This window comes from Lepisosteus oculatus, chromosome 21 (genome assembly GCF_040954835.1).
Source record: "Lepisosteus oculatus isolate fLepOcu1 chromosome 21, fLepOcu1.hap2, whole genome shotgun sequence".
In the NCBI taxonomy this organism is placed as follows: Eukaryota; Metazoa; Chordata; class Actinopteri; order Semionotiformes; family Lepisosteidae; genus Lepisosteus; species Lepisosteus oculatus.
Window position 1 is genome coordinate 1,324,516 of NC_090716.1, and position 27,158 is coordinate 1,351,673.

Below are 27,158 nucleotides of genomic sequence, written 5' to 3' on the forward strand. Positions count from 1 at the left end.
TACACATTAAGGACTTCACCTGTGGAGCCCCGTATTCCTTCTCGTTGTGAGGTGTTGCGTAAAGAGACAATTGTGTAATATTTGGACAGTGTTACCTTCATGTTATTTGAATTCATTTCTTTTTGTGATCCGCCGTTCTGTCTAAACGCAGTTAAGCGAACAGTCACCGACAGTGCCCGAGAGAAAGTGTAGCTCACGACTAAAAACCGACTGTCTGAACCAGCTTGCCAACAGGGAACTACCGAGCTCTGCGTCAGAGCAGAAGGTGAAGCTGAGGGACAGTTTTACGAATCGGGACCGTCACGACGATGCTGTTTGCGAAATCTGTCTGAAAGCTACTGCAGGAGGCGAAACTTTCTGTACTGGGAAAAGATGGGACAATTGGAAGCTTGATTATCGACTTAAATGACACATCAAGCAGAACCTGTGGCGAAGCTCCGGCACCAACAGTCAGGAAGTCTGCGGCGATTGCTTACAGAAAGTGTGGTGATCGAGACAAGAGGTACTGTAGCACAGCCCAAGAGTGCAAAAGCTGACCAAGTATAAATGTTGATTGATAACGTACTCTTGGCTATAAATGTGAATGCTTCTATGCTTGTCGTGCAAGATGTACACAACATCATGGCGAAATAGACGTCAACCCCTAAAAGTTGGTGCTTTTTATAGTGATTAGTGAACTGTTGAACTTGACTGTCGAAGATGTGCAGTGCACGATTTGCATTATACTGTAGTTGCAATGCTGAGAATAAAAACAGGCACGGTCAAACTGCATTCGCGCGCACAGTACTAAGTACAGTAGGTAAGTAAGCGGTTTATTGCAGTTTACATCAATCAACTGTCGAACAAACATCAAACGGAATATCAGAGAAGAAACATTTGCACGATGTAAATGGAATCTTCGAGAACTTCATAAACGTTTTTTATCCTTCGGGAGATGCGTTTCGCGCATCATCAATGAGATGACTGAACAGCAAACAGTCAATCCAAAATTCACATAATGTGACAAAATAAACAGGCCTTCAGAGTTTTGAAATAAATTATCTGTCAACTCCATAGGTAGTACTTGAAAGTGTCTCTTAAAACTACATATTGTTGGTACTTCCTTTAGCTCAGCTGGCAAACTGCAAACACAAAATCAGCACCAGAAACATGTCATGATGCTCCTTGGGTCTTGCCTGGGGTCTTTTCGCTCGATCCCAGTTCTCACACGGGACCTGTTGAAGCCCTGTGGCTCCTGCACTACAGCTGTTTTACACCGCTCGGGTTATTAAGTCACCTGCTCAGCAGGAAACAAATTAGAGGGAAGAGAGCTGATAAGTCATCAACCCTGTTGGAGGCAGGAGCTCTTGACAAGTATTGGGGATCCCCTCCACCCCCACCAGTGTGCAGCCCCACCTGAATGATGCTCCAGTCCTCTCACACACACTAGCTCATCAGAGAGGTCAGATTGATTGATGGTCAGATCTGTGCTCCAGGAGGGAAAGTCTGTTCCCAGTCTGGGGGGATGATGGAGTCCAGCAGGTGCAGTGCAGGCCCCTTCAGAAAGTCATGCTTCAGTATTGCTGAGAATCGCTGGCCAGTGAGAGTAAAAACTTCTCTTTTTCAGACACCCTTCGCAAGCTTCTGAAGCACTTCTGTGTTCCGTTTGTGTTGGGTGTTGTTTTAGCAGAAACTTGTTCCGGTAAGTAAGAGGGACGTTTGGAGGGATTTGACTGACTGAATGTGTCTTTTTGGAAGTTCTTAACTGACTTACAGTATAGTTCTCATGAGGAATAATGACAAGAGTTTCACCCAGCAGTGCTAAATCACAATCATTACCCATATATATAACTTAAGTCTTAAACACACAGTGTTTCGAGTGATGGGTGACATTTTTTAACATTACCTTCATTTAAACATTTAACTTAAAATGTGATTTTGACTTGGTGTACCACGTACTGTACGTGTCGTGCACGCAAAGGCGGAAAGCAACATTAAAATAACTTGAACTTTTACATACAGTACATTAAAAATGATTTTATTTTACTATAATACATAAAGTTGAGTTAAAGGCTGTACTGAATAGAGTCAAATAAGTCACTTTTTAGCTTATCTTAAGTCTGTGTTTCTCGACGTTTCTGTGAACTTTCGAGTACATCCAGTAGCAAAGTAAGTCGGAGCATAGAACAATGCAAAAAATACATATTCATCTGAACCACACACAGTTATAAAATACAGTAATAACATACACCTTTATACAATATATACCAATGACTTTACTAGAAATGTGCCATTCTGTCTGGTGCGTTTGCATTATAGTTGGGGAATTCATGTCCCTGTTTCTTGGTGCAGCGAGTGCGAGAGCCGGGAGTTGTGTTTTACACACGTTTTGAATTAAAACCTACAATTACCAGAAGCTGATCAGCAGGGATGCGTAGTCGATTTAGGATAATTAGTGTAAGGCAAAGCGCAGGTCCAGACAATGAGTGTGAAAGTTCCTCAAATCCTGTGCAGATCAGTTATGTGACATTTTTAACTTACTGTATATTTTCAGATGTTCTCATTTTACCTATCATTCCCTTTCTGTGGAAGAAATCTACTATTCCATATACTGCCAAGTTAAAAACCCCACAAAATCTTAGTGTATACAGAAGCTCTCAAAGAACTTTAATTTAAATCATAACTTGATAAAATGGGTCCTAGACTTCTTAACATACTGGGCTCAGCAGATGTGAAATTACCCACAATTCCCCTGGATGACCACAGGACTGTGTTCTGTCCACATTCTGTACACTGATAAGTGTCAGAGCAAACACACAGATATCTCAATAAGTCTGCTGAAGACACAGCCCTGATCAGCCTATTAAAATACCCAGAAAACCATGGGCCCATTCTAAATGATTTTAATAAAGGTTGAAGTTAAATGTCTTGGAAAGAAGGGAACATTTTAGGGAAAATGCAACACCCCTACTGGACCTGCTGCATTAAAGCTCAGATTGTAATTGTCAACAATTACTCGGGACTGGATTCACGGACACAGACCTCAGACAGCCCTAAGACAGGTTTGCTGAGAACAAACCTTGATCTGTATCTCCGACTCTGCCGTCTTCAAGTCATTATGAGTGGGGGGGGAGACCCGTGTCTTTGTGGTGGGGGCTTCACAGAGGTGTCCCTGTCCCCGGAGACAGGGGGCTGCTCCCAATGACTGAGAACCCAACTGCTGACTGGCATTCTGCCAGGATCATTTGCCAGTGATGGGTGACCCATTCTGCCCCACAGAGGGAGGGAGCTGTGCAGACACACTGAGAGGCTGCTCGGGGATCTGCAGTCAGAAACAGACTCCGCTCAGTTCTGCTGGGACTATCTGGAATTATTTTGAGATGCTTAGGTTTGTTCATGTGTTTCTGTGAAAGAGCGTTATATGTTGTTTTTGTAATAGATAAATAAAGCACAAAGCCACTCGCTTCTGAGAGACGGTCTTTGCGTCTCTTTGCTCTCATATATTTCATTTCTTTTCCCTTCTTTCCTCAGCTGCTAACACAACCATCTGCTACAGGCAGAGAAACTGCTGCTTCAGAAGTGAAAGCAGATTCATAAGGCAAGACAGCTGTGCGTCAAGGAGTAACCAGGAGGAGCTGCTCCTGCTTCAGCAGACATGATCTCTGCAGTCAAAGAGCCTGCTGGCACTCAGTGGGGTCACATGATCAGGCTTCCTCTGTGACATCACACGCTGACATCACTTCCTCATCGCGCATGGTGGTCACATCACAGTCCTGTAAGAACCACACATGGGACTGGATCATCAAATACACAACAGCACTGTTACTACTGATTAAATTAAAGAATGCTAATGGACATCGAAGCAGTCACCCTTCAGTTTCACAATTTATCTGTAACTGCTCAAAGGTCTAAAAAGAGCAATATGATCAGAAGTGTAGGAACAATCACAAGCCCATGTAGAGCAGTTATTTCCATGCAATTCTGACACACTCGTATCCCAGTTATTCTTCATGACACAGACTCTGATCATGAGTGAGGAATGAGTAAACACTGAGGACTGTGAGCCCACGTCCTGCAGGTCAGACAGCAGCAGTATCAGACATGGCCGAGAGGAACAGAGAGCTCCTGTAGAGCTGCAGACTGAGCTCATGGTCACGGGTTCGAGCCCGGCTCATGTCAACACTTAACAAGCTGCCTGGGGAAGAGCTGTGATATTTCACAGAAAATAACCACTGATTTAAACTTCTCATGAGAGATCAATCCCACTGTGTCCTCAGTCACCCCCCCCATGATCGATTAACCCTTCCAGGTACACAGGTTCACAGCCTGCAGGATTCTGGGAAGACTTCATCCGGACCTGCTGTGCCGGCGGACTCTTGGGCTCCAGCTGAAGACAACGGCTTCTGTTCCTCCAGCTCCTGTTCCTCCTGGAATCCAGAAACAAGGCTCATCAGCTCCCTGTGAGACAGCATGAGCCCTGATTCTGGGATCAGTCACAGCAGCCGAGGAAATGGAAACAGACTGACACCCCAACATCACCCCCCCTGCCTGGGCCTGACCCCCTGACCCCTCCTGCCTGCATCCTCTTCCTCACCTGGACTGGACTGTGGTCATGAGGAGAGTGGACCGAGCTCAGGACTGGACTGTGAGTGTGGGGAGAGTGGACTGAGCTCAGGACTGGACTGTGACTGTGGGGAAAGTGGACTGAGCTCAGGACTGGACTGTGACTGTGGGGAGAGTGGACTGAGCTCAGGACTGGACTGTGGTCATGGGGACAGTGGACTGAGCTCAGGACTGGACTGTGACTCTGGGGAGTGTGGACTGAGCTCAGGACTGGACTGTGACAACAGGATCAGTCAGAAAACACATCAGCCACTACAGAGAGATGATAATCCTAACTGTTCCCTTAGTAAACCTTAGTTTCCCCATCTAACCAGTCTGTCTGAGGAACATCTGAACTGAAGAAACGGCCAACCTACCTGTTTGTGTGTATTGTGGGTATTTTGTCCTGATGGCTCTTGAGATTTATTTTGTGATCTCAGGGAAAAATGAGACAAGATGTAACAAGATTTTTAATATAGTTTTAAAGTATATTAGAAAGGATGTATAATTTGATTTGGTCATTAAACCTATGTTTTTGTTGGTAATTCTATATTTGTATGTTATTCTAATATAGAGCTGAAGTCTCTGATTAAGCTATGTTACTAATCTGGGTACAATTAAACAGACTGATTTTAAGGTTGCTTACAGAATATTTGCTGATAAGGAAACTGACCTAAATACTGCACAGTGATAAATAACACTTTCAGAATTATAAGCACTGCCTTATAAACACTATAAAGTAAAGATAAATACTTACTATACTATGAGAAACTCTACTCACCTGTTTTTCTCCTCCTTATCTGGAGGGGCAAAGCAGGAAATAAAATGTGAGATGTCAGATATCAACAGTACAGGACCAGACCACAGCTGTTTGTCCTGAAGCACAACACAGCCTCACTCTCACCACACAGCTGGCAGTGAACACTGGGCTCTACTGCACCACAGACATTCCAAGGTCAAATACATTGAGCTCATGATGATGATAATATTTATGAAACTTGATGCATTAACTGTGCTCTTCCCTTTGGAAAAGAGTGGACAAGCCCAACGTTACAAAAAATAGACTTTCAGACTTTTCCTGCATAGTTAGACTTGTGTTGCTCACTTTTCTACACAAAGTGACACTTTGTGTGATTTCAGATCAAACTAGTGGTGACAGTGGACTACAGCCCACAGTGATCAGAGGACAGTAGCTGGTGCAGAATGCTTGAGGTACTTACAGTCCGCACACATCAGCAAGACAAGCCAGCAGACAATGAGGAGGATCTGACAGGGCAAGACCACCAAGCGCAGGTCTGTCAGAGTGCGGCGGCCTTTTTCTGAAACAGCAGTGAAGCTAAAAATGAGCCCCTGTTATATCACACCATCCTCTTACCAGTGAGACTTAGAGACGGACTTCAACATCATTAGAATTCTGTTGAATACATACCAGCTCTAAACAGATCATGGGTAATCTGTGTGTAAAAGCTGATTAGTTCCTTATTACTGTTCATCAGACTCATCAGAACACACATTTACAAACACATACCCTCTAGTTAAAGGTTAAAGGTTGCTTTACAGCACTTCTCAACCGGAGCTGAAATGTCTGAATGAGGATTCCTGTTGCCTGTAGACTCAAGGGATTCTGTGGCTTTTGTGTCTGAGATGATTCTCCTGCATATCTGAGTGTCTGCAGATGTGTCAGAAGGAGACAGTACGAGAGAGTAGCAGAGGAAACTCAGCTTGTGGCTCAGGGGCCCAGACTGAGGAGTGATTGGAGGTGTTTGGGTTCAAGCATAGGAGCCAAGAGGAGCCTGTCCTGTGGGTCTTTAGCTGGGCAGGTCACTTACCTGCCTTGAGGATGAGCTCTGCAGTGAGAGCAATGGCACTGACCGCAGGCAGGACTGAGGACCCCAGCACGTACACCCCCTCCTGAGCTCGGGCTGCAACACAGACAGCAGAGCTGGGAAAACTGATCCAGGTACTGACACAACACTACAGAGCTCTGTACTGTACCAGTGACCAGAGCACAGAGCTCAACACACTGTACTGTACCAGTGACCAGAGCACAGAGCTCAACACACTTTACTGTACCAGTGACTAGAGCACAGAGCTCAACACACTTTACTGTACCAGTGCCCAGAGCACTGAGCTCAACACACTGTACTGTAACAGTGACCAGAGCACATAGCTCAACACACTGTACTGTACCAGTGACCAGCACACAGAGCTCAACACCCTGTACTGTACCAGTGAACAGAGCACAGAGCTCAACACACTGTACTGTACAAGTGACCTCAGCACAGAGCTCAACACACTTTACTGTACCAGTGAACAGAGCACAGAGCTCAACACACTGTACTGTACAAGTGACCTCAGCACAGAGCTCAACACACTTTACTGTACCAGTGACCAGAGCACAGAACTCAATATATTATACTTTACCAGGGATTCCGTTGAGAGGCTCAAATACCTCCAGACAATTCAGAATGATGAGAAATACTGATTCACACATCCGTCCGAGTCTACCTGTAATCAAATTATATCATCACTGAGGCGATAGTGGAGTGAAGTCGTTTTATAAATCACTAATTTATGAATATTTTAGCTAACAGTTTTTTGCTTGCTACACTGTAAAGTTCATCTGGCCAGATATGCATCAGCCTTCACAGAGTCCAGGCTAATGACAGAGGTGACCACAGATGCCCAGTGTCCACCCAGAGCCCAGGGCCCAGTCCACACAGCTGAGCCACCCCAGAGCCCCCAGAGCCCCCAGAGACCAGACACTCTTACCCACCTCTGTCACTCTCTGGAGCCTCGTTCAGCCAAAGCAAGCTGAATGTGATTGTAACTGTCAGCAAAGCCACAAGAACAAGTTTGTGACACAAAGCTGAAAGAGGAAAAATCTATTAGGACTCTTTCATTCATGTTTCACACACCACTACTACACAACACAGAGACAAACAAAGACCTTCTCCTGAATGATCTCAGTCTAGTTCAAACGCTCTACATGGATGTTGGGATTCATGTTTCAGCCAGAGCTCATGATTCACTTACACACAGTTCAATACAATAGTGTCACAGTTATAATGATCTTCATCAGCTCATAAAAAACTACATCAATGAATCTGACCTTTATAAACATTAAAGGTCTATTGTGCTACAGTTGTTTTACAGTAGATATCGGTCTAATTAAGAGGTTTTAAAATGACTAAGATTACATTATGGATGTAAATGCCAGTCAGAGCACTTCAGTTACTCTGAATAATGACTCTTAAATGATACAGAAAGAGCTCTGCCAGGAGCTACAGTCCTGGCTTCAATGGCAAATTACTGCACAGTGACAATTCACACTGAGCAGCTCTGCTCCTGCTTGTTCTGCTCTGTCTCTAGCAGTGCCCATGCAGAATGGTGTCATGCCTTCCCCCCTCTCCCTCTCTGAGCAGCCCTGTGCCAGAGGACTGCAGCTCTGCAATGACTAGACTGGGAGGAACTCTATCTCCTCCCCAGCAGGTGAACAACAGACACAACTCCACTTACATGCACGTACTCCCCAGAGACCACACCACTCCTTAAAGGGCACAAGCACAAGCAGAGCTATAGCACTTACAACCAGTCCACTCATGTATTCTGCACAATGAAAAACAGAGAAAACAAGTTTCAACAAAGTGAATTTAGCGAGTTTGTGAAGTACAGAGGTGTACAGCTGCAGTATTCATCTCATTAACACAGGAGGGAAACTACCCCACTTACTCATTTAGAAAGACCCCTGGAGTCACACACTCTGTAGTTACAGGTTTGCCAGAATCATGAGTACTGTCCTCCTGGACATGACCACTCACAGACATTTACAGTGTCCTCCAGACTTCTGCACACCCCCAGTGAAAACTGTAGTCAAGAGCAACAGCTCACAAGGACTGCAGTCCTCAATAACATGCTGATCAACACACACATCAGCAGCAGTCCTGAACACCACAGGTGATCCTCTGAGCCCATCAGCACACAGGCGTCGGGTCACCACAGGATCAGACCCATCACAGCCCGGATATCTAACCCCAACTGCAGAGCCTCCATCTCCCAGCTGGACAGGGTCTGGAGTCTCAGCCCCTAATTTCCTCTCTTTCAGGGTTGTAAAAATGTCCACAACCATGAAAGGTTTACTGCTGTACTTACCAATTACATCTGTTTGTGTAGAAATAAAATAATAGAAAATGTATATGGAGAATATACTGAACATCAAACCAAGAAGGGAAGCTGTAGAGAAAAAGAAGAGAGGAGTCAAACAGTAAGTCAGCTCTCAGCAGACATGAGCTGACATGTTCTAGGACAACAGCACATGTGACTAAACCTTAGACCCTGATGAAAGCACTTGGAAACACAAGACCTATACCACATATCCTACAGTATATGTTATTGAAATACCAAAGGAAGGAATAAAACAGGTCTAGTATTCTAGTGGTAATCATCACACCATCCCTTAAATGACTGTGTCCTCTGAATACACAATCAGGTTAATACCTGTCTAATCTCTAATGATCTTCTAAAATATGCACAGAACAGGCCTGATTGGGGTGTTGAATTGAAGTTCCAGTTTGAAACATCAGATTTTTTGTAAGTTTTACTCAGGATACACACTAATCCGACAATATCTAAGGTCAAACAGGAAAAAAACACTTTTCATTTTCCATTCTATAAAAGATATATTTTTGTGTGGTTGTGGTACATTTAGGAACCTGGAATTTTCTAGTAGTGTATAGTAGTGTTTTCCTACTATATCTACTGCTTTGGGTAAAAAACTGTAACTGATCAAGACACCATATTATGTATGTATATACCCAGACCTCTCCAAGTCTCTCCAAGATGTGAAAATGTGCAAATCTTTACAGACAGTTATACACATGTATTATGAACACATTGTTTTAGGCATGTTACCCTCTGGTATCTCAGATATTAGAATTTGCCTAAAGATCATAATTTTTAATCCACTTTTTTTCCTTCATGGTACAAGTTTTCACCCAAAAGGTGACATTTTTGGAGAGGTTAGGGGTCCCCAGAATGTGTTGCAAGACAAATGCTCTAGTTTGAAATGCTACAGCTGTCAGACACTTCTCTCACTCTTTCTGCAAACCTGCTTGCCTTGTTATGCATTTCCAATTGTACGAGTGACATACTGTACCTGGCAAGGTTTTTTTTTGCATCTTCAAAATAGATTTTCTAAGCAATCTCCTGTAAAGATTGTTCCCCACCCTGTGAACACACCTGATCAGTTGTTTTGATCAGCATCAATCTCATCTCACCTCCTGTTCTTTCACCTCTGAAATTTAGCAGCACACCCAGACAATGTCCCGCACGCTCTCAAAAGACCCATGCCTTGCTTGCAAGTAAGAAAAGCTTGGAAAAAAATATCAAATACTTTCTTTTTTCAAATTGTTTTTACTAAAGGGAAGGGCATTTTTGCAAAGAAAAAACACAAACTCTGTAAAAAAAGAGAATGACAGCTACAGTACCTGTACATACAGCCATGGTGTTACAAACTATGAAATCACACACTGTGCAAAAAGGCCATTAGGTTTCCTTCCTATCAGCCTGCCACATGTGCCACCTGGTGAAGCAGTTTCTGTCCACAATAAGGCACAATGCCACATCACAGCCCTTGCATTTCCAAGGTGTCTTGTAGCGCTGCTTTGTTTGCACATAACACGATATTTGCTCCCGGCAGTGGATTTCAAGCAGACTCCACAACCATTCCCACAGCAATGGCCACAATTCTTCTCTTTCCTTCCACCACCCCCCTCCAGTGATGCCCACCAGCTGTTTGGAAAGCTCTTCTCTAAAAGCCTCTTGAGACCGAGCTCGGGAGTTGTGTATCTGGGCAAGTTCCTTGTGAAGGATGAAACTGTTCACAACTGCATTGTCAATGAAGTGATAGAACAGTTTTTTTGTACCACTTGTGTGTCTTTTGCACAGTGTTGTAATGTTTTATCTGGGCATCAGACAAATCCACACCTCCCATGTGCCAACTGTAGTCCTTGACAGGCGCAGGGATTGGCACAGACAGCACTTCCAAGTCCCATCTCGGCTCTTCACTGCCAGTGTAAGGCTTATGATTGGAACTGCACATCGTCACTTAACGTGTGTCCATCCATTCAGTGTACAGCAGTTCGCCAGTCCTGATCCAGCGCAGTGACCCTCTCTTGGCTTTCTTGGGGAGGCTGTTTTCCTTGAATTGCCCTTTCGATTCTCCCCGAGTGTGCCACAAGCTCCAAACAGCATTTTATGTAGGTCCCTGAAGAGTTGTGTGCTAATGTAAAAATTGTCGACGTACACATGGTAACCTGTAGCCTAGTATGACACTCAGGCCTTTCCCAGACCCAGATGGAGATTTACCTGTGTAAATGTTGAAGTCACAGGTGTACCCATTTGTGGCATCAGCCAGCAGAAAACGTTTGAAGCCCCACTTTGTGGGCTTCTCCTTCATGTGCTGCTGGGGTTGATAACAGGCCAGCAGCAGCGAACCCAGAAGGGGTCTCAGACGGAACAGGGGATCGTATTGTGATGATCCTTTTTTCTGGTCATTCAGTCTGTCGTCTGCTGTGTCGCTGACTCCTGTTCTCACATCTTATTCCTCATACTTCCAGCAGTGAGACACAAGCAGCTACTTACTGATTCACTCTGGTGGTTTTTAAAGCGAGTTTCTCATTTTTCACTGCTCTCTCCCTCCTGCAGATCCACAGACCCCCAGCCTGCTGTATCACTGTGTCAGTGTCCCTGTGTCCCTGGAGCTGGGAGCAGAATGGCTCCTCTCCTCAGGGCCCAGGGAAGAAACCTCCTTCAGGGCTTCACTGTGTCAGTGTCCCTGTGTCCTTGGAGCTGGGAGCAGACTGGCTCCTCTCCTCAGGGCCCAGGGAAGAAACCTCCTTCAGGGCTTCGCTGTGTCAGTGTCCCTGTGTCCCTGGAGCTGGGAGCAGACTGGCTCCTCTCCTCAGGGCCCAGGGAAGAAACCTCCTTCAGGGCTTCACTGTGTCAGTGTCCCTGTGTCCCTGGAGCTGGGAGCAGACTGGCTCCTCTCCTCAGGGCCCAGGGAAGAAACCTCCTTCAGGGCTTCACTGTGTCAGTGTCCCTGTGTCCCTGGAGCTGGGAGCAGACTGGCGCCTCTCCTCAGGGCCCAGGGAAGAAACCTCCTTCAGGGCTTCACTGCCTGTGCTGTCCAGACACTCAGTTGCTCTTGGGGTTGAAGGAAGTGTGGCAGAGTGTGGTGATGATTAACCTCACCTTCACTCCTACAGTGAACCTGGACTCAGACAGACAGCACAGGCCTGCCCACTGGAATGTAAGGCTGTATTTTCCACACTGTGCTGGAACACTGCAGTCCAGTGACTGAGCCAGTAGGGGAAGGAGAGCAGTATAACCTACCTGATCGCAGGAGGTGTTGACAACAGGCACTCCTTGCTATACAACCTGCAATCAGAGCAGAGATTAGGAATCTGCAGAGGCTAAAGCCAATATGGACTCTGGGTTCTAAATGTGTGCTTATACTCTACTAGTGATTTTGTCCTCGTAGCTTGTTAGACAGTCACAGCCTCATACAGTAACTACAGTGGGACATCAAAGTCAAAACTCTTCCTTTGGTTCACAATTAAAAAATTGTATTTGTGACCATGAGATGAATTATAAGTACAATAGCTGATGGAAATGAAAAAGAAAATCATGTTTCATTTTGGAGAAATTCCATGCAAACATTTGGTCATATTAGAACACAAACATTCTCTGTACTCAACCCAGTGGTTTTTTGTGACCATGTGTACTGGGGCACCTTCATGAAGTCAGTGTCAGAGTGTGTCTGCAGATCCCTCTGAGACAAGACCTACATGAAGTCTGTGACCCATGAGCTCCCCCAGCTCTGTATGTGATCACTGAGCTGCTCTGCAAGCCTCTGCTGCAGCTGCTTGCAATTCTTGCTGTTTCCTGGGGTGGGAGACTTCAGGATCTACTGGATTTCAGTCTTGTTCAGTCCAAGAGTCTTCTGCTCTGATCTGCCTGTGTGCTCTGGGTCATATTGTACGATGAAGTATTCTTCAATAACTACTGAAATATTTTCTTCTACATAAACCCAATATGTTTGGCACTGCGTGTGTGCGCACTGGGTCATTCTGATATGATGCATGATGAAGCTCAACTCAACAACTACTACGTTCATCATTCACACCTTCATCTTATTCCACACCTTCATCTTTAATGAGTATTTTGGTCTCATCTCTCCATTCAACTTTGTTCCAAAGGTCTCCTGGCTCATCTTTGTGCTTCAAATCATAATGGGGCTTTAATGTTCTTCTTGTCAATGAGAGGTTTATATATTGAAATGCAATCTTAGTCTTGATTTTAGTAATTCTGATAAGTCTTCTACGAACTGTGGATTTTGATGAGTCAACCAACAGCTTTTTTATGAGATTTATTTCGTCAAACACCTGACCAACAACAATTCCCTGTCACCCAAGTGTCCGAATCCTTTCACTCATTCGTGAGAATGAAGTGAAAAACTATTAATTTGTTCAATTGACACAAGAAGCAAGAACTAGATTGATGTTATTAAAATTAAAATATTGTTTATTTGTAGGGTAGTACCATGTCAATCATGTTTTTAAATGGAAAATGAGTATTATTAGAGCCTTTTGTGAAAATCCCAGTTTAGATCCGCTTGTCCTCAATGTGTTCATATTGTACCAGTGTCCTGTCCTCTCTGGAACAGTACTGGACACCATCTGAATGGGAGCTATTTCCCCATGAGCCTCTTCATGGGCTCTGCTGTCTGCAAGCCTGTGACCCCACCTGGACAAGACACACTTCTGTCCACAGGTGGAGAAAAGAGCAGTGAACTCACCAGGGCATCTCTGACAGGGATTCTCAGAAAACATCCTCCAAGCTGCAAGAACAAAAACCAGGAATGAGATGAGAAGGTTGATATGAACTCTGTTATATAACACCATATTAGCAGCAGTAGATCTTTTAATCTTTTTTTAATTAAATTTTAGATGTATACCCCAAGATGGAATTGCTCACAATTGTAAATCCTGACAGCTGGCAAAATGCAGAAGTGCCACACTGACAGGCTGAGGAACTGAGTCTCTTTAGTCTGAAGGGACTGTCTCACACTGACAGGCTGAGGAACTGAGTCTCTTTAGTCTGAAGGGAGAGTCCCTCATTGACAGGCTGGATTAACTGAGTCTCTTCAGTCTGAAGGGAGTGTCCCACACTGACAGGCTGAGGAACTAAGTCTCTTTAGTCTGAAGGGAGTGTCCCACACTGACAAGCTGGAGGAACTGAGTCTCTTTAGTAACAGAGAGTAAAAGGGGACCTGACACATAATCTTCACTGCCAAAGTTAACCCGGTGGACGTCTTCAATAGCAACAGCGATAATCAAATCAAAGTACAAACTACTATAAAACCGAGGACAGTCTGAGGAGGTAGTGTCTTAACACAAAGGTTTGCGGGTGTCTGGAACAAGCTATCCAGCCTTGTTGTTGTTGACGCTGGGTTTTTCAAGAAACAGCTGGATGAGTTGCTGAGATCATTCAGCTACAGAAAAAATAGCCTGATGAGTGAAACTGCCTTCATTTCCTTTTAACACTGAGTGACAGTGAAGCTCCCACAGAGACATGAAGCTGGCCAGCTCTACATCAACTACAGTCTGAAGAGCTTTGAAGAGTCACCTACTGTATAAGAGTGTCTACAGAGGAAATGAAGTGTTTTTGTTCACCACAGGCCCCTGGAAGTTATGAGTCTTGTTGTTACTCGTTACATTAGTTTTGTGTAGAAAACATGTTTGGTGTGAAAATAATAAAAAAAAATCTCTAGTTTTTTTCCCATAGTTGAACAGAACATCTTTACCTTTTATAGAAATCCCAGTGAGGAATGCCATCAGTGAGCATCCACATAAACTCCAGACAACTGCTTTGAAAAATGTAGGTGGTGCCCTAATTTTAAAATATACTATGAGAGCAACTAGACGATGAAACAAAAAGAACAAAAAATAGCAATTATGTGCTGTAATTAGAAAAACAAATCTTAAAATCATTCAGAAACTGGTATTACATCGTTCATTAATGACCAGATATTAATCATTACACTAATGTTTGTTCTTTGTACAGACTGTGATATTTTGAAAACAAAGAATTATCTACATTATTATTTTATAATTACTTGTATAAACTGATAAATATAAAATCATAACATTTCAGACATTCTCAAGATCATTATAGTATCACTGATGTTATATACAGTAAAATAATACAGAAATAACAATGCAGAAATACCATTGATTTAGAAATTAGAACACAAACTGTTCATTTAGCACAACAAATTCCACTGCCTGTGAATATTACTCTTCAGTTCTGAACAACATAATGTTCATTCTTTTCTAATTACAATGCATCAACACTATAATTTGTGTTGTCTTTCAAATAAACACAGAAACGTAAATGCTCCCAGTCAAAGGCAGTAAGAACTCGATAATCTGTTTTGTCTGTACTTAGTTCACAACAAAATCAGAAACTGAGTTTCAGTGTTTGACTTCAAGTGAGAGGACAGGGGTACAGTGACACAGGGGGTAGCTCTGCTGGGGTAGCTGGGCACAGTGGTACAGGGGGTGGCTCTGCTGGGGTAGCTGGGGTACAGTGGTACAGGGGGTGGCTCTGCTGGGGTAGCTGGGGTACAGTGGCACAGGGGGTGGCTCTGCTGGGGTAGCTGGGCACAGTGGTACAGGGGGTGGCTCTGCTGGGGTAGCTGGGGTACAGTGGTACAGGGGGTAGCTCTGCTGGGGTAGCTGGGGTACAGTGGCACAGGGGGTAGCTCTGCTGGGGTAGCTGGGGTACAGTGGCACAGGGGGTAGCTCTGCTGGGGTAGCTGGGGTACAGTGGCACAGGGGGTAGCATTGCTGGGGTAGCTGGGGTACAGTGACACAGGGGGTAGCACTGCTGGGGTAGCTGGGGTACAGTGACACAGGGGGTAGCACTGCTGGGGTAGTTGGGGTTTGCATGGAGTTCGTATTTTCTCCCCTTGGGTTTCCTCTGGGTTAATCTGCTTCTGGGAAGACTGGCTCTGGTGTGTGTGTGTGTGTGTGTGTGTGTGTGTGCGTGTGTGTGTGTCCTGTGTGTGTCCTGTGATGGACTGGTGTCCTGTCCAGGGTGTATCCTGCCCTGTGCCTGCTGCTTGCTGCGATAGGCTCTGTCTCCCCCCGACCCTAAATTGAATAAAGTGGTTAGAAAATGGATGGATGGGAGAGGATAGGACACTAAACTGTAGCTCCTGAGGAATAATGATGTCCAGGAATCAGATGCTTTGTGAATTTGGTTTGAAGTGTTGGATTAACCTGCACTGCTGAGGGCCAGCCCCTTGGCCACAGGACAGGAGGCTGAGACTCCTGCAGAGGGAGGCCTCACTCCAGGGGCAGCTGCACAGGGGGAGATGCAGGACACAGGGGTGAAAGAGGTGTTTGTGTGAGATACATACTGGGGTCACCAGGAATGACTGTGATTTAGAACAGCTGGGTGAAACTGGCTTGTTGTTACTCCTCCTGAACTCCAGTCAAGAACTTCATTCACTTTATTCCCTCTAAACATCCCTCTTACTTACCGGAACAAGTTTCTGCTAAAACAACACCAAACACAAACGGAACACAGAAATGCTTCAAAAGCTTGCAGAGGGTGTCTGAAAAAGAACAGAAGTTTTTATTCTCACTGGCCAGCGATTCTCAGCAATACTGAAGCATGACTTTCTGAAGGGGCCTGCACTGCACCTGCTGGACTCCATCATCCCCCCAGACTGGGAACAGACTTTCCCTCCTGGAGCACAGAGCCAAGAGGAACCAGCTGTCAAGCAGTCAGGGACAGCAGGTTCAGCACTGGTCACGAGAATCAATCTGACCTCTCTGATGAGTGGAATGGAAGGACCATTATCAGTCAGTATTACACAGCACTTATATTTCACTGGTGCTGTTAAAGAAGAGGGAATGTGTGTCTTAAATCACACACTCGGCACCAGGATTCCTGACATGGGATTTCAATGGCTGTGCTGTCAACACTAATTACTTCCACTTTCCAGCAGCAGAAGGGGTTGTTCAGCTGGGCACAGGAGACTGGGGGTTGAAGTACAAGACAGTGTATCCAGAGAGAAGGGGGACTTTCTGGACTGGGGGGTTAGAGACTCAGCTCTGTGTCCTGAGAGTGCCATCACTCAGGAGAACAGCTCTCCTCAAGGTGTTGGGCATCTATATATTTCTTCATCTCTGAACACTGCACTCAAGATCTCACACAGCACAGGGTGCCAACACTAACCAGCAAGCACAGGGACTAGAGTTAATGACATCTGAAGACTGTGGAGTGGAGATCAGGAGCTCTTTCAAATGGGCTGAAGAGTTTACCTCCCAATGGGTCTCGATCCACCAGTAACACATGTGAGAACTCAGTCTCGTGTCCCAGATCACCTGCTCTGCTCTCACCTGGATACTTATGTGAATAAGGGGCCATCATTGACACCAGCAGGATCCTCAGCACACTGACAGTGGCGCAGGTGACCGACTCCTGGAGAAAACCTTCAAAACACACACAGATCTCAGAACAGGGAAGAGCCCAAGACCACAGCGTGGATAAGGACCTAACAGACTCCCCCACCTTCAGTCTGGCCCCACAGGATAAAGGCTACAGACAAGAGGAGCCCAGGAGCGACACAGTTCACCAGACAGCAGTACCACTGCCAGCTGGTCTCACCTGGGACAGGAGAAAGGAAGGATTTTAGAGAGTTAGTGGGAAAAAACTTGAAAGTATAATGTGAAAATGTATAATATCCTGTGGAATTAATTAATATATTAAGGGGTTCATGTCATCAGCCCACTGGATAAAGGAACATTCCACAGGATAAGGAATTCGGATGTCTGATGATATGCAGAAGATGTGCCTGGAGCTTGGTGTTCACCACACTGGTATGAATAAAGCTGTTTCAATCTGCAAAGTGCATGCTGGGACATGACGTCAGCTGTCTACTGGGAATAAGAGCAAGTTCCCTCTGTCTGTAGGTTTGTCCTGAACTCTGCTCATAGTCCTTATTACTGCAGATGTGTGCTGGGTATAAGACAATTTTACACTTTAAATGTCATTAAGATTGACGAATAAATACTGACAATTAAATTGAGCATCAAGCGCCTCTTTGGGAGCAGAGATCAGTGTCAGCACCAGAGGTGCAGTTACAACACGAGAACACTAGAGGGCACTGCAGCACTGCAGGTGACCCAGTACAGTTAAACCTCAACTGTGGCTGAGCAGGCGGCTGACTGAGGGTCTCAGGGCAACACAGTAGGAATCAGAGTCAAAGGTTTCTTTCAGCTCTGGTGAGGATTTTAAGCACAGGCAATGTAGGATGTTGCAGACTATTAGATGCAGCATGAAATGAGGTAAAAGCTGAACTCACGGTTCTGGAGCAAGAACTGGCATGTTGGCACACTGGTCAGGATCACGACTCCCAGTGCAGAAAGAGCCAGAAGCAGGATCCAGATGTGAGCTGTGGAAAACCCTGGGAAGAGCAGAGGAGAGCAGTCAGCAGGAGTGGGGCCGCGCTGGGCCAGTTCACCCAGTAACCACAGGAGGTAAAAAGACAGGAGAGTCTACAGCACAGGCCTGCAAGGGCAATGCTGTGTCTCCATGGCTGTGGAAGAGCTGTCAGAGTGTGGAGTCAGGAGTGGGGCTGACATGAGTGCTGAGAGAAACATCACGACACTCAGCTTCAGCTCAGTGCCACACACACAGGGCTGAGTCTCCAGCACAACCACTTCAATAATATCACAGTCATGTTCTCCTACAGCTTTTATTAACTCATGTGACGAATATAACACAAATTAACTGTTTTTGGAACTTAAACAGTTTGCCTCTCCAGGAATAAGCAGCTTTATGAAGCTGCCTCTCTGTATATTTTAGCTGGTATATCAGCTAGTAACTGTAATCAGTTCACCGGTCTGAATCAGCCTTTCATGCTCCTGATGAGCAGGAGGAACAGACACCAGGGCAGTACTAGCAGGGCAGTTCACTCAGGGTGTTGTTCTCACTTTCAAGACTTCTCACTTACTCAGCTGTTCCAGCTCTGCTGTCGTGTTTGCGGAACCCGAGTCCGTGTGGACTCTGCACATGTACTCCCCCTTGTCTTCAGTCCTGACGTCCTTGAGCAGGAGAGAGAAGTTTCCTCTGGGAATCTCCTGAGGGAAGAGCTCCGCTCGGCCCCGGTAGCTCTGGTGCTGGGACTCCGGCCTGCTCTCCCCCTCGGAGAACAGGAGTACCAAGGCTTCAGAGTCTGTCCTCACCCACTCCACCTCCAGCTCCTGCAGGGGGACATTCGTGTCCACAGAGCAGCTCAGCACCACCTCCCCACCAGGGTAGGACCCAACAGCACGATCAGCTCCAGTCACAACTAGACGCTCTGAAACACAAAAATAAGGTTGACGAGCGCACTCAGCTCTGGTGTACATTAACTTGTGGTTTATCAAGTATATTTAGTTCCAGATCTTTTTCAATTTTCTTTGCAACTTCCAAGATAAAAATATAAAGCCTTACTACTCTTACTACTCTTACTCTTAAGGAGTAAGACGAATAGGTGCAATCTAACTGAAACTTTGAAGATCAGGCACATGTGTGGTTTCCTTTAAAACCTCAAACAGTATTCTGGCTCAGCACTTGCAACGTATTTCCTCCTGCTGAGGTACAGTACCACCTGGGCGCTCTAGTTTACTAACTGTAACAGAATCTATATGGATCCCTGTTATCGCAGAGGAAGCTTGGTGGTCCTAATACTGATCCTTGTGGTACGCCAGTCTTTCAGAGGTCTGTTATAACAATAGGTTTTTTGTCACTGTAAATAGATACACTGGGTGATCATTACTCAATGAGTTTGATTATTGGTTAATCCCACATTCTATATACAGGGCTTCTAAGGGGGCTGGTGGGAGTAGAGTTTGGAGGGTAGTTAGCTACAGAGCTGTGGAAATAAAGTCCACTGCCCTTTCTCTGTGGCCAGTTCAGGGTGATGTTTATCATAGAGCGCAGTTTCACTTCTGTATCTCTGTGTTCTCCAGAATAACTCGACTTCCTGTTTCCCAGAGAGGACGATATCCGTGTTCCCAGCTCACCCAGCTCCTTCAGCTCCACTCTGGTCTCACCGGAGCCCTGCGCCGTGTGGACGGCACACCTGTACACTCCTGCGTCTTCGGACGTGACGTTGGCCAGCCGCAGAGAGAAGTTTCCTCTGGGAATCTCCTGAGGGAAGATCTCCGCTCGGCCCCGGTAGCGCTGGTGCTGGGACTCTGGCCTACTCTCCCCCTCGGAGAACAGGAGCACCAGGGTGTCTGGATCTGTCCTCAGCCACTCCACCTCCAGCTCCTGCAGGGGGACAGTGCTGTCCACAGAGCAGGGCAGCAGCACCTCATCCCCAGGCCTGGCCACTAGAGGCTCCCTGGGACCCTGCACAGAGAAACCTGGGACCGCACATTAGACAATGAGATCAAGTTCAAGTTCAAGCCTATTGTCATTATGCTCATACACAAGTACAGTATACGGTGTAACTAAATGCTATTGTAAGGTAAGTAGTACAAAAAAACAACAACAATACAATTGTATAAGAAAAGAAAGGCAGTGTGCAAAACAACAACAATCTGCAAAATAACAACAGGTAACAGGTAATGTGCAAAACAACATCCGTTGTGCAAATTCATACATCAACAGAATGAAATAAAGGATAGAAAATTATGGGGAGTGAGCTGCTTGACATGTGAGGTGGATGTAGATTTCAATATGTGTGTGAGGTTTTGGTATGAGAGAAGGCACTGTGAGATTCAGATCGTAGGTGAGAGAGGCTGGGAGTTTAATAGTTTGATAGTGCGGGGGTAATCACTGTCTCTGAGTCTGGTAGTCCGGACCCGAATGCCCCGGTACCGTTTTCCAGATGGTTGAGGGTCATACAGTCTGTAGCTGGGGTGTGTGGGGTCTTTGATGATGCTTAGAGCTTTCCTCAAGCACCGTCTGTCATAAATGTCCTGGATGGATGGGAGGGCAGCCCCAGTGATGGACTTGGCAGTTTTCACCACCCGCTGTAGGGCTTTACAGTCAGCAATACTGCAGTTGCCATACCACACTGTGATGCAACCTGTCAGTGTGCTTTTTGTAGTGCATCTGTAAAAGTTAGTGAGGATCTGGGGACATACAGTATCTTAGCGTTCTTCACCCGTCTTAGGAGGGTCTTAGGACCCTCTGTCCAATCCTCTGTCTGGTCCAATCAGTGAGGACCTGTGTTCATGCTGCTGTCCTGACTCTGGGCTGTACAGTCTGGACAGTAAACTGACTCCTGACTGCTGGGTCACTAGAGACCCCAGGACTGTGTGTGAGAGGAGGGGTGCTCACACTGCTGTCCTGACTCTGGGCTGTACAGTCTGGACAGTAAACTGACTCCTGACTGCTGGGTCACTAGAGACCCCAGGGCTGTGTGTGAGAGGAGGGGTGCTCACACTGCTGTCCTGACTCTGGGCTGTACAGTCTGGACAGTAAACTGACTCCTGACTGCTGGGTCACTAGAGACCCCAGGGCTGTGTGTGAGAGGAGGGGTGCTCACACTGCTGTCCTGACTCTGGGCTGTACAGTCTGGACAGTAAACTGACTCCTGACTGCTGGGTCACTAGAGACCCCAGGGCTGTGTGTGAGAGGAGGGGTGCTCACACTGCTGTCCTGACTCTGGGCTCTACAGTCTGGACAGTAAACTGACTCCTGACTGCTGGGTCACTAGAGACCCCAGGGCTGTGTGTTAGAGGAGGGGTGCTCACACTGCTGTCCTGACTCTGGGCTCTACAGTCTGGACAGTAAACTGACTCCTGACTGCTGGGTCACTAGAGACCCCAGGGCTGTGTGTGAGAGGAGGGGTGCTCACACTGCTGATCCCCCTAATTCAACCACAGAGCCAGTTTCTCTCTGCTCCCCTGGGCTGTGTGCAGGTGGAGGAAGTGTGTATAAAGATGTGTATGAAGAGCTCGGGGATGAAAGGTGTTTTATTGCTGCAAGTATTGTTATGGAAGAAACAGGGTCTGTACCTTCAGTGCCCAGTCCTCTCCACACAGCGGCCAGGAGTCCCAGCACAATCAGTGTCCTCATCTTTCCTGAGGGTCCCAGGTTCGACAGGACTGCCGCAGAGTCAAGAGGGTTCTGCAGAGCTGGATTTACAACATACCAGCTCATGTTAGTATAGGGTGATAATCACTGTGATATGATTTAGAAAGTACAGCAGCCTCTGGGTACCTGTGACTGTTTACATGTCTTGATTCCAGTCAGTTTGATTGAACTCTACTAACAATCTATTGTATATTGATGTCTTTTCTGTGAGAGCTTGTCTGGAGAAAGTATCTGGAAGAGGTGGACAGACTCTAATCTCCGCAACCTGTGTGTGTGTGCCCTGCAAACACTTCCACAGCCCAGCAAAGGGCACAGGGTCTCCTGCTGTTAGTTCAACCAGCTCAAGACCCCTGTACCTCCCATGAGGAGGCTGAATCGCTTGTGCTGCATGTGTAACTGAGACCCTCTGTAGGCTTAAAATACACATACAGTATGTACAGTATAAACAATTTCTAAATATAAGAACATGGAAGCTGTTTACCTTTACCTCATTTAATCAGTTTTTGTTAACTGCCATTGTATTATGTACTTGTGAACATGCAATATGTACTCTTGCATGTATTGCATATATTGTGTTGTTACAATAAAAAAACAAAGACTCTTCCTGCGTGTGTGACCGAGACCCTCTGTACCGTGAGCGCGCAGCCAGGCTCAGAGAGGGCGAGGCTATTAAATCAAGAGCACAGCATGAATTAGATACTCTTTAGGAATTATTGTGAACTGAATATAATATAATCCTCAGCTTTACAAAACTATCAACCATAACAGGAATTTTATTAATAATAGCAATAGTATTAAAGCATGCTCTGTTACCACGTTCTCCTATTTAGTTTTATTTTGTGATGCACAACGTAACTGACGGCTATTTGTACTAATAGCAATAATAATCCTGTGTTTTCTCCCTGATCCTTCAGTGAACAGTGATATTAATGTTTCTGCATTTTACAACTAGCTGACGCGCTGGTCAGAGCACTGGAGAGGAAATCTCAGATTTGATAAAATTACAACTCTGTCAGTGTTGATTTACAAAAGGGATTGCTGTCATCAAGGAAAAAAAATCACGTAACTACGAGATGGTACATTCTTGCTCACTGTATGTGATCATCACATGACAGCACAATTGTTATACAACACCTACATTATCATTATCATTATCGAACTTCCAGTTTTCAGGAGAGGAATCAATTGCATGGGATACTCGTTCTTGTTTCAGGATAGGAGTGTCTTCATGGTTAAAATTGAGGCACAAACTGAAAGACTTCATCAGTAGAAAGGAAATCTGGGTGCATTCTGCAGATCTGGACATGCTCGCGGACACTGAATGTCACAGACTGGAAAGCTGGGTGTTGGACACCAGGTGTCGACACCATCCAGTCTTTTCTGAAACCCTTCAGCTGCCTGACGCTGAGGTCCTTCATAACAGCGTCGAGCTCAAGTGTGTGAAACCTCACAGCCCCTGAGTGGAGCCGCAGACCTGATTCCTGTGGTGTTTATTCACCGTCCTTTCGGCCACATGTCTCGGTGAGTCACCGCTCCTCAACTTGTAAATACAGCGCGCACTCGACTCAGTTCATTAAATATTCTGTATAACAGGTATTAAACTAACAGACTACAGTGACATTTATACACACTATATGAGCAGTATATCTATATAAACGAACCGAGGACGAGTCTTACTCACCCCTCCGGCTCCAGGCGCTGAACTGGGCTGCGCCCCGTGAACGCGCACAGGTCTGCTTTCAGTTTCGCTCTGCGCTGTTCTGAGCTGCTCTGTTGCGGCCCAGCAGGCAGAGAGAGTCCCGGTCCGAGTCCAGCAGAGTCAGCGAGCGCGATAGAGAACACATTGGAGCCGCGAATATACTGGAGACCCAGCACAGCGCGAATCCGGCTTTCAGCTGAGTTATAAAATAATAATAATAATAATAATAAACGCCTAATACTAATATACAGTAGCACATTTCTGGACACTCCACTCAGAGCTCTTTACAGGTAATGGGGATCCACTCCCCCCCACCAGTGTGCAGCCCCACCTGGATGATGCTCCAGTCCTCTCACACACACCAGCTCTCAGTGGGGAGGAGAGCAGAGTGATGAAGCCAGTTCAGAGAGGGGGGTTATTAGGAGGCCATGACTGGTAAAGGCCAGGGGGGAATTTGGCCAGGACACCGGGGTTACACCCCTACTCTTCTTGAGAGACACCCTGGGATTATTAATGACCACAGAGAGTCAGGACCTCAATTTTACACCTCATCCGAAGGACGGCACCTGTTTACAGTATAGTGTCCCCATCACTATACTGTTGCATTAGGACCCACACAGACCGCAGGGTGAGCGCCCCCTGCTGGCCCCACTAACACCTCTTCCAGCAGCAGCCTTAGCTTTCCCAGGAGTCTTCCTTCCAGGTACTGACCAGGCTCACACCTGCTGAGCTGCAGGGAGATGCTAGCTGAGAGCTGCAGGGTGATATGGCTGCTGGAAAACACATTACATCAGTCATTACAGAGACTAGTTAGCAGGAAGGGCTGCTTCACAGCACAATTCATGGGAACTCTCGCTCTCGAACAAAGTCTCTATTGAACCATCAGTTCTGACTGATCATAAAGCCATTTAATAATAATGACCCTGGAATCTCTAGTTCTAGCTTAAAAATTAAGAATATTACAAGGACTGGAATTAAACTCAAAGTTTTATAGTCAGAATTGGGAATTTATGAGGTGGAAGATAAGATCAGCAGCTGTCAGAAGTCAGGAAGCTGCAAACTCCCACAGAGTAAAGGAAGAGGAACTTCATGAACGAGGACGGTTTTCTTTTACTGGTTGATTTTTATACAGTAGGGCCTCTGATACAATTGAACGTTCCTTTTCCAGACTGTTGACTTCTTTGGTTTGGGTAAATATTTTAAAGGGTAATTAGAACTGTGTACAACTGAGGGGATACTGTAGTTCTATTAAACTGGTTTGGGATTTGGAATTGGAAATTCAGCCCATTTCTGTTCCCACTGGTCACACAGGTTATGGCTGCTCATATTACAAACTGATGGTTCTGGGTCTTCAGATACAGGACAGAGAGATCAAGTGTTCACAACAATCTCTATAGGAAACCACATACACAGGCTGATCAAGCCAATCCGTGCTGAGAACTCCTTTTCTCTCTACCTGGTCTTCCTTTTAATATAAAAAAATGTAAATTGCAGATATAGTATTTTGTTGTTACAATAACAAAATAATAATAGTCTGCTCCTGTGCGTGTGACCGCGACTCTGTACCGTGAACGCGCAGCCAGGCTCAGAGAAGGCGGGGTTATTACATCAACAAGACAGCATTAATTAGATACTGTTTATGAATTATTGCGAACTCTAAAAATGCTCTGGTTTACAAAGTTATGATCCATAATAGCAGTATTATTAATGCTAGAAATGATATTAAAGCATGCTCTGTAAAAGTGTTCTCTCATTTAGTTCTGTTTCTATTTTATGACGCACGATGTAACCGACAGCTGCTTGTACTAATACTGATAATAATCTATTAATAATAATCCCGTGTTTTCTCCCTGATCCCTCAGTGATGGTGTGGAAAGCGGTGAACACTGATACAGTATAAATGTTACTGCGCTTTACAATCAGCTGACGGGCCGGTCAGAGCACTCGGGTGGAAATCCCACATTTTTTAAAATAAAATTACTACTCTGACGGTGTTGATTAAATCATCACCGGGGGAAATATCAAGTATAAAACAAGATGCCGGGAGATTCCGAGGTGTTGGGCTGAAACGTGTCACATTCCCGAGAGTCCTGGGGATTTTCCAGCTGCTCTGATACGGGCGCTGGAGGGACTTCAGCAGCTCCGACATTCGCTGACATTGTGCCAAAAGAAGAGCGTTTTCCCTCGAAAGCTCAAACTCCTGCTGTTTCCAGGTCTTTTCTGAAACCCTTCAGCTGCCTGACGCTGAGGTCCTTCATAACAGCGTCGAGCTCAAGTGTGTGAAACCTCACAGCCCCTGAGTGGAGCCGCAGACCTGATTCCTGTGGTGTTTATTCACCGTCCTTTCGGCCACATGTCTCGGTGAGTCACCGCTCCTCAACTTGTAAATACAGCGCGCACTCGACTCAGTTCATTAAATATTCTGTATAACAGGTATTAAACTAACAGACTACAGTGACGTTTATACACAGTATATGAATAGAAACTAACGGTGGACAAGCGAGGACGAGTCTTACTCACCCCTCCGGCTCCAGGCGCTGAACTGGGCTGCGCCCCGTGAACGCGCACAGGTCTGCTTTCAGTTTCGCTCTGCGCTGTTCTGAGCTGCTCTGTTGCGGCCCAGCAGGCAGAGAGAGTCCCGGTCCGAGTCCAGCAGAGTCAGCGAGCGGGATAGCGAACACACTGGAGACCCAGCACTGCGCGAATCCGGCTTTCAGCTGGGTTATAAAATAATAATAATAATAAACACCTAATACTAATATACAGTAGCACATTTCTGGACACTCCACTCAGAGCTTTTTACAGGTAATGGGGATCCAGCCCCACCTGGATGATGCTCCAGTCCCCTCACACACACCAGGCCATGACTGGTAAAATCCAGGGGGACACTTTTATAAAGAGCCCTTTGCCTTCTGTCCTGAGGCAGCCAGTCTGTCCTGCTGGCCCTGGTCCTGTGACCCTCCTGCTGAGGAGCAGACAGAGGAGATGCTGGAGGCCCTGCAGTGTGCAGGACCCAGGAGACACAGGAGAGGGGCAGGAGCGCCCCCCGGAGGCTGCTGCAGTGAATCAGGGGCTCTTCCAGGAGATGAGAGAGCTGTCAGGCAGTGCAGGTGACGCTGGGGGGTGAGGAAGGGTCTTGTTTCCCAAAGCCCACAGAGACTGAGCCAGTGACAGAAGATCAGATCAGCTGGAAGCCCTGGTCTGTACAAAGATCAGTCAGTGGAGCAGAACTAACAGGACTGTCTGGGGTAACTAGAGAGATGAGATGAGAACAAACACAGAGGAGACAACAAAAACAACAGCAGAGCCAGTGGCAACGAGGGGAGAGAGCAGCAGACAGAGATCACAATGGCAGCCATGTTTCAGACACACAGAAACAAGAAAGACAAACCAGACAACAAGGGCAAAGATGATCATAGCAGACAACACTGAAAACATTCGGAAGCCAGAGACTCAGTCTGGTCACGAGTGAGCTGTAGATCACTGATCTGAAGATCTCCAGGTGCTTCAGTCTGGTCACATGAGTGATCTGTAGATCACTGAGCTGAAGATCTTTACAAGCTGTTTCGTCAAGGAAAGAGCTCCATCAACACAGCTGGGAATGTATTTCAAAAACATCTTTAACAAATAGGAATGATGCAGAAAGGACAAAGACAACAGAGGCATGTCAGCAAGGACATGAAGGACAGACCAGACAAAGGCAAGGAGA

The 27,158-nt window shown here is 45.9% G+C and overlaps 1 protein-coding gene across 2 annotated transcripts; it reads right to left on the minus strand.

Annotated features, from left to right (window-relative positions):
- Window positions 1–1,996: 1,996 nt before the first annotated feature.
- LOC107076203 (uncharacterized) lies at window positions 1,997–26,862 on the minus strand. Of its 2 annotated transcripts, XM_069181745.1 has the most exons (22): window positions 25,970–26,862; window positions 23,432–23,645; window positions 21,672–21,791; window positions 19,725–20,069; window positions 18,671–19,018; window positions 18,020–18,121; window positions 17,227–17,322; window positions 17,055–17,147; window positions 16,190–16,264; window positions 14,447–14,560; window positions 13,439–13,480; window positions 11,974–12,018; window positions 8,734–8,814; window positions 8,101–8,190; window positions 7,358–7,450; window positions 7,006–7,089; window positions 6,411–6,503; window positions 5,802–5,900; window positions 5,363–5,381; window positions 4,959–5,016; window positions 4,337–4,406; window positions 1,997–3,752 (listed from the first exon to the last, which is right to left on the minus strand). In XM_069181745.1, exons 3-22 carry the CDS (start codon window positions 21,730–21,732, stop codon window positions 3,745–3,747), a joined length of 2,016 nt encoding a protein of 671 aa, XP_069037846.1. In that variant the 5' UTR covers window positions 21,733–21,791; window positions 23,432–23,645; window positions 25,970–26,862; the 3' UTR covers window positions 1,997–3,744. The 2 variants fall into 2 exon arrangements, with proteins under 2 accessions (XP_069037846.1, XP_069037845.1); XM_069181744.1 differs by lacking the exon at window positions 25,970–26,862 and having other exon boundaries at window positions 23,432–25,561.
- Between the last annotated feature and the right edge of the window lie 296 nt (window positions 26,863–27,158).

Excerpts from the sequence above, each read along its gene's own strand:
- LOC107076203 (XM_069181745.1), bottom strand. The coding sequence starts at position 21,732 with ATGAGGACACTGATTGTGCTGGGACTCCTGGCCGCTGTGTGGAGAGGA. Across the intron at positions 12,019-13,438 it reads TCCCTGTCAGAGATGCCCTG|GTTGTATAGCAAGGAGTGCC; the intron begins GTGAGTTCACTG and ends CTCTGATTGCAG. Across the intron at positions 5,901-6,410 it reads AGAGCTCATCCTCAAGGCAG|AAAAAGGCCGCCGCACTCTG; the intron begins GTAAGTGACCTG and ends CTGCTGTTTCAG.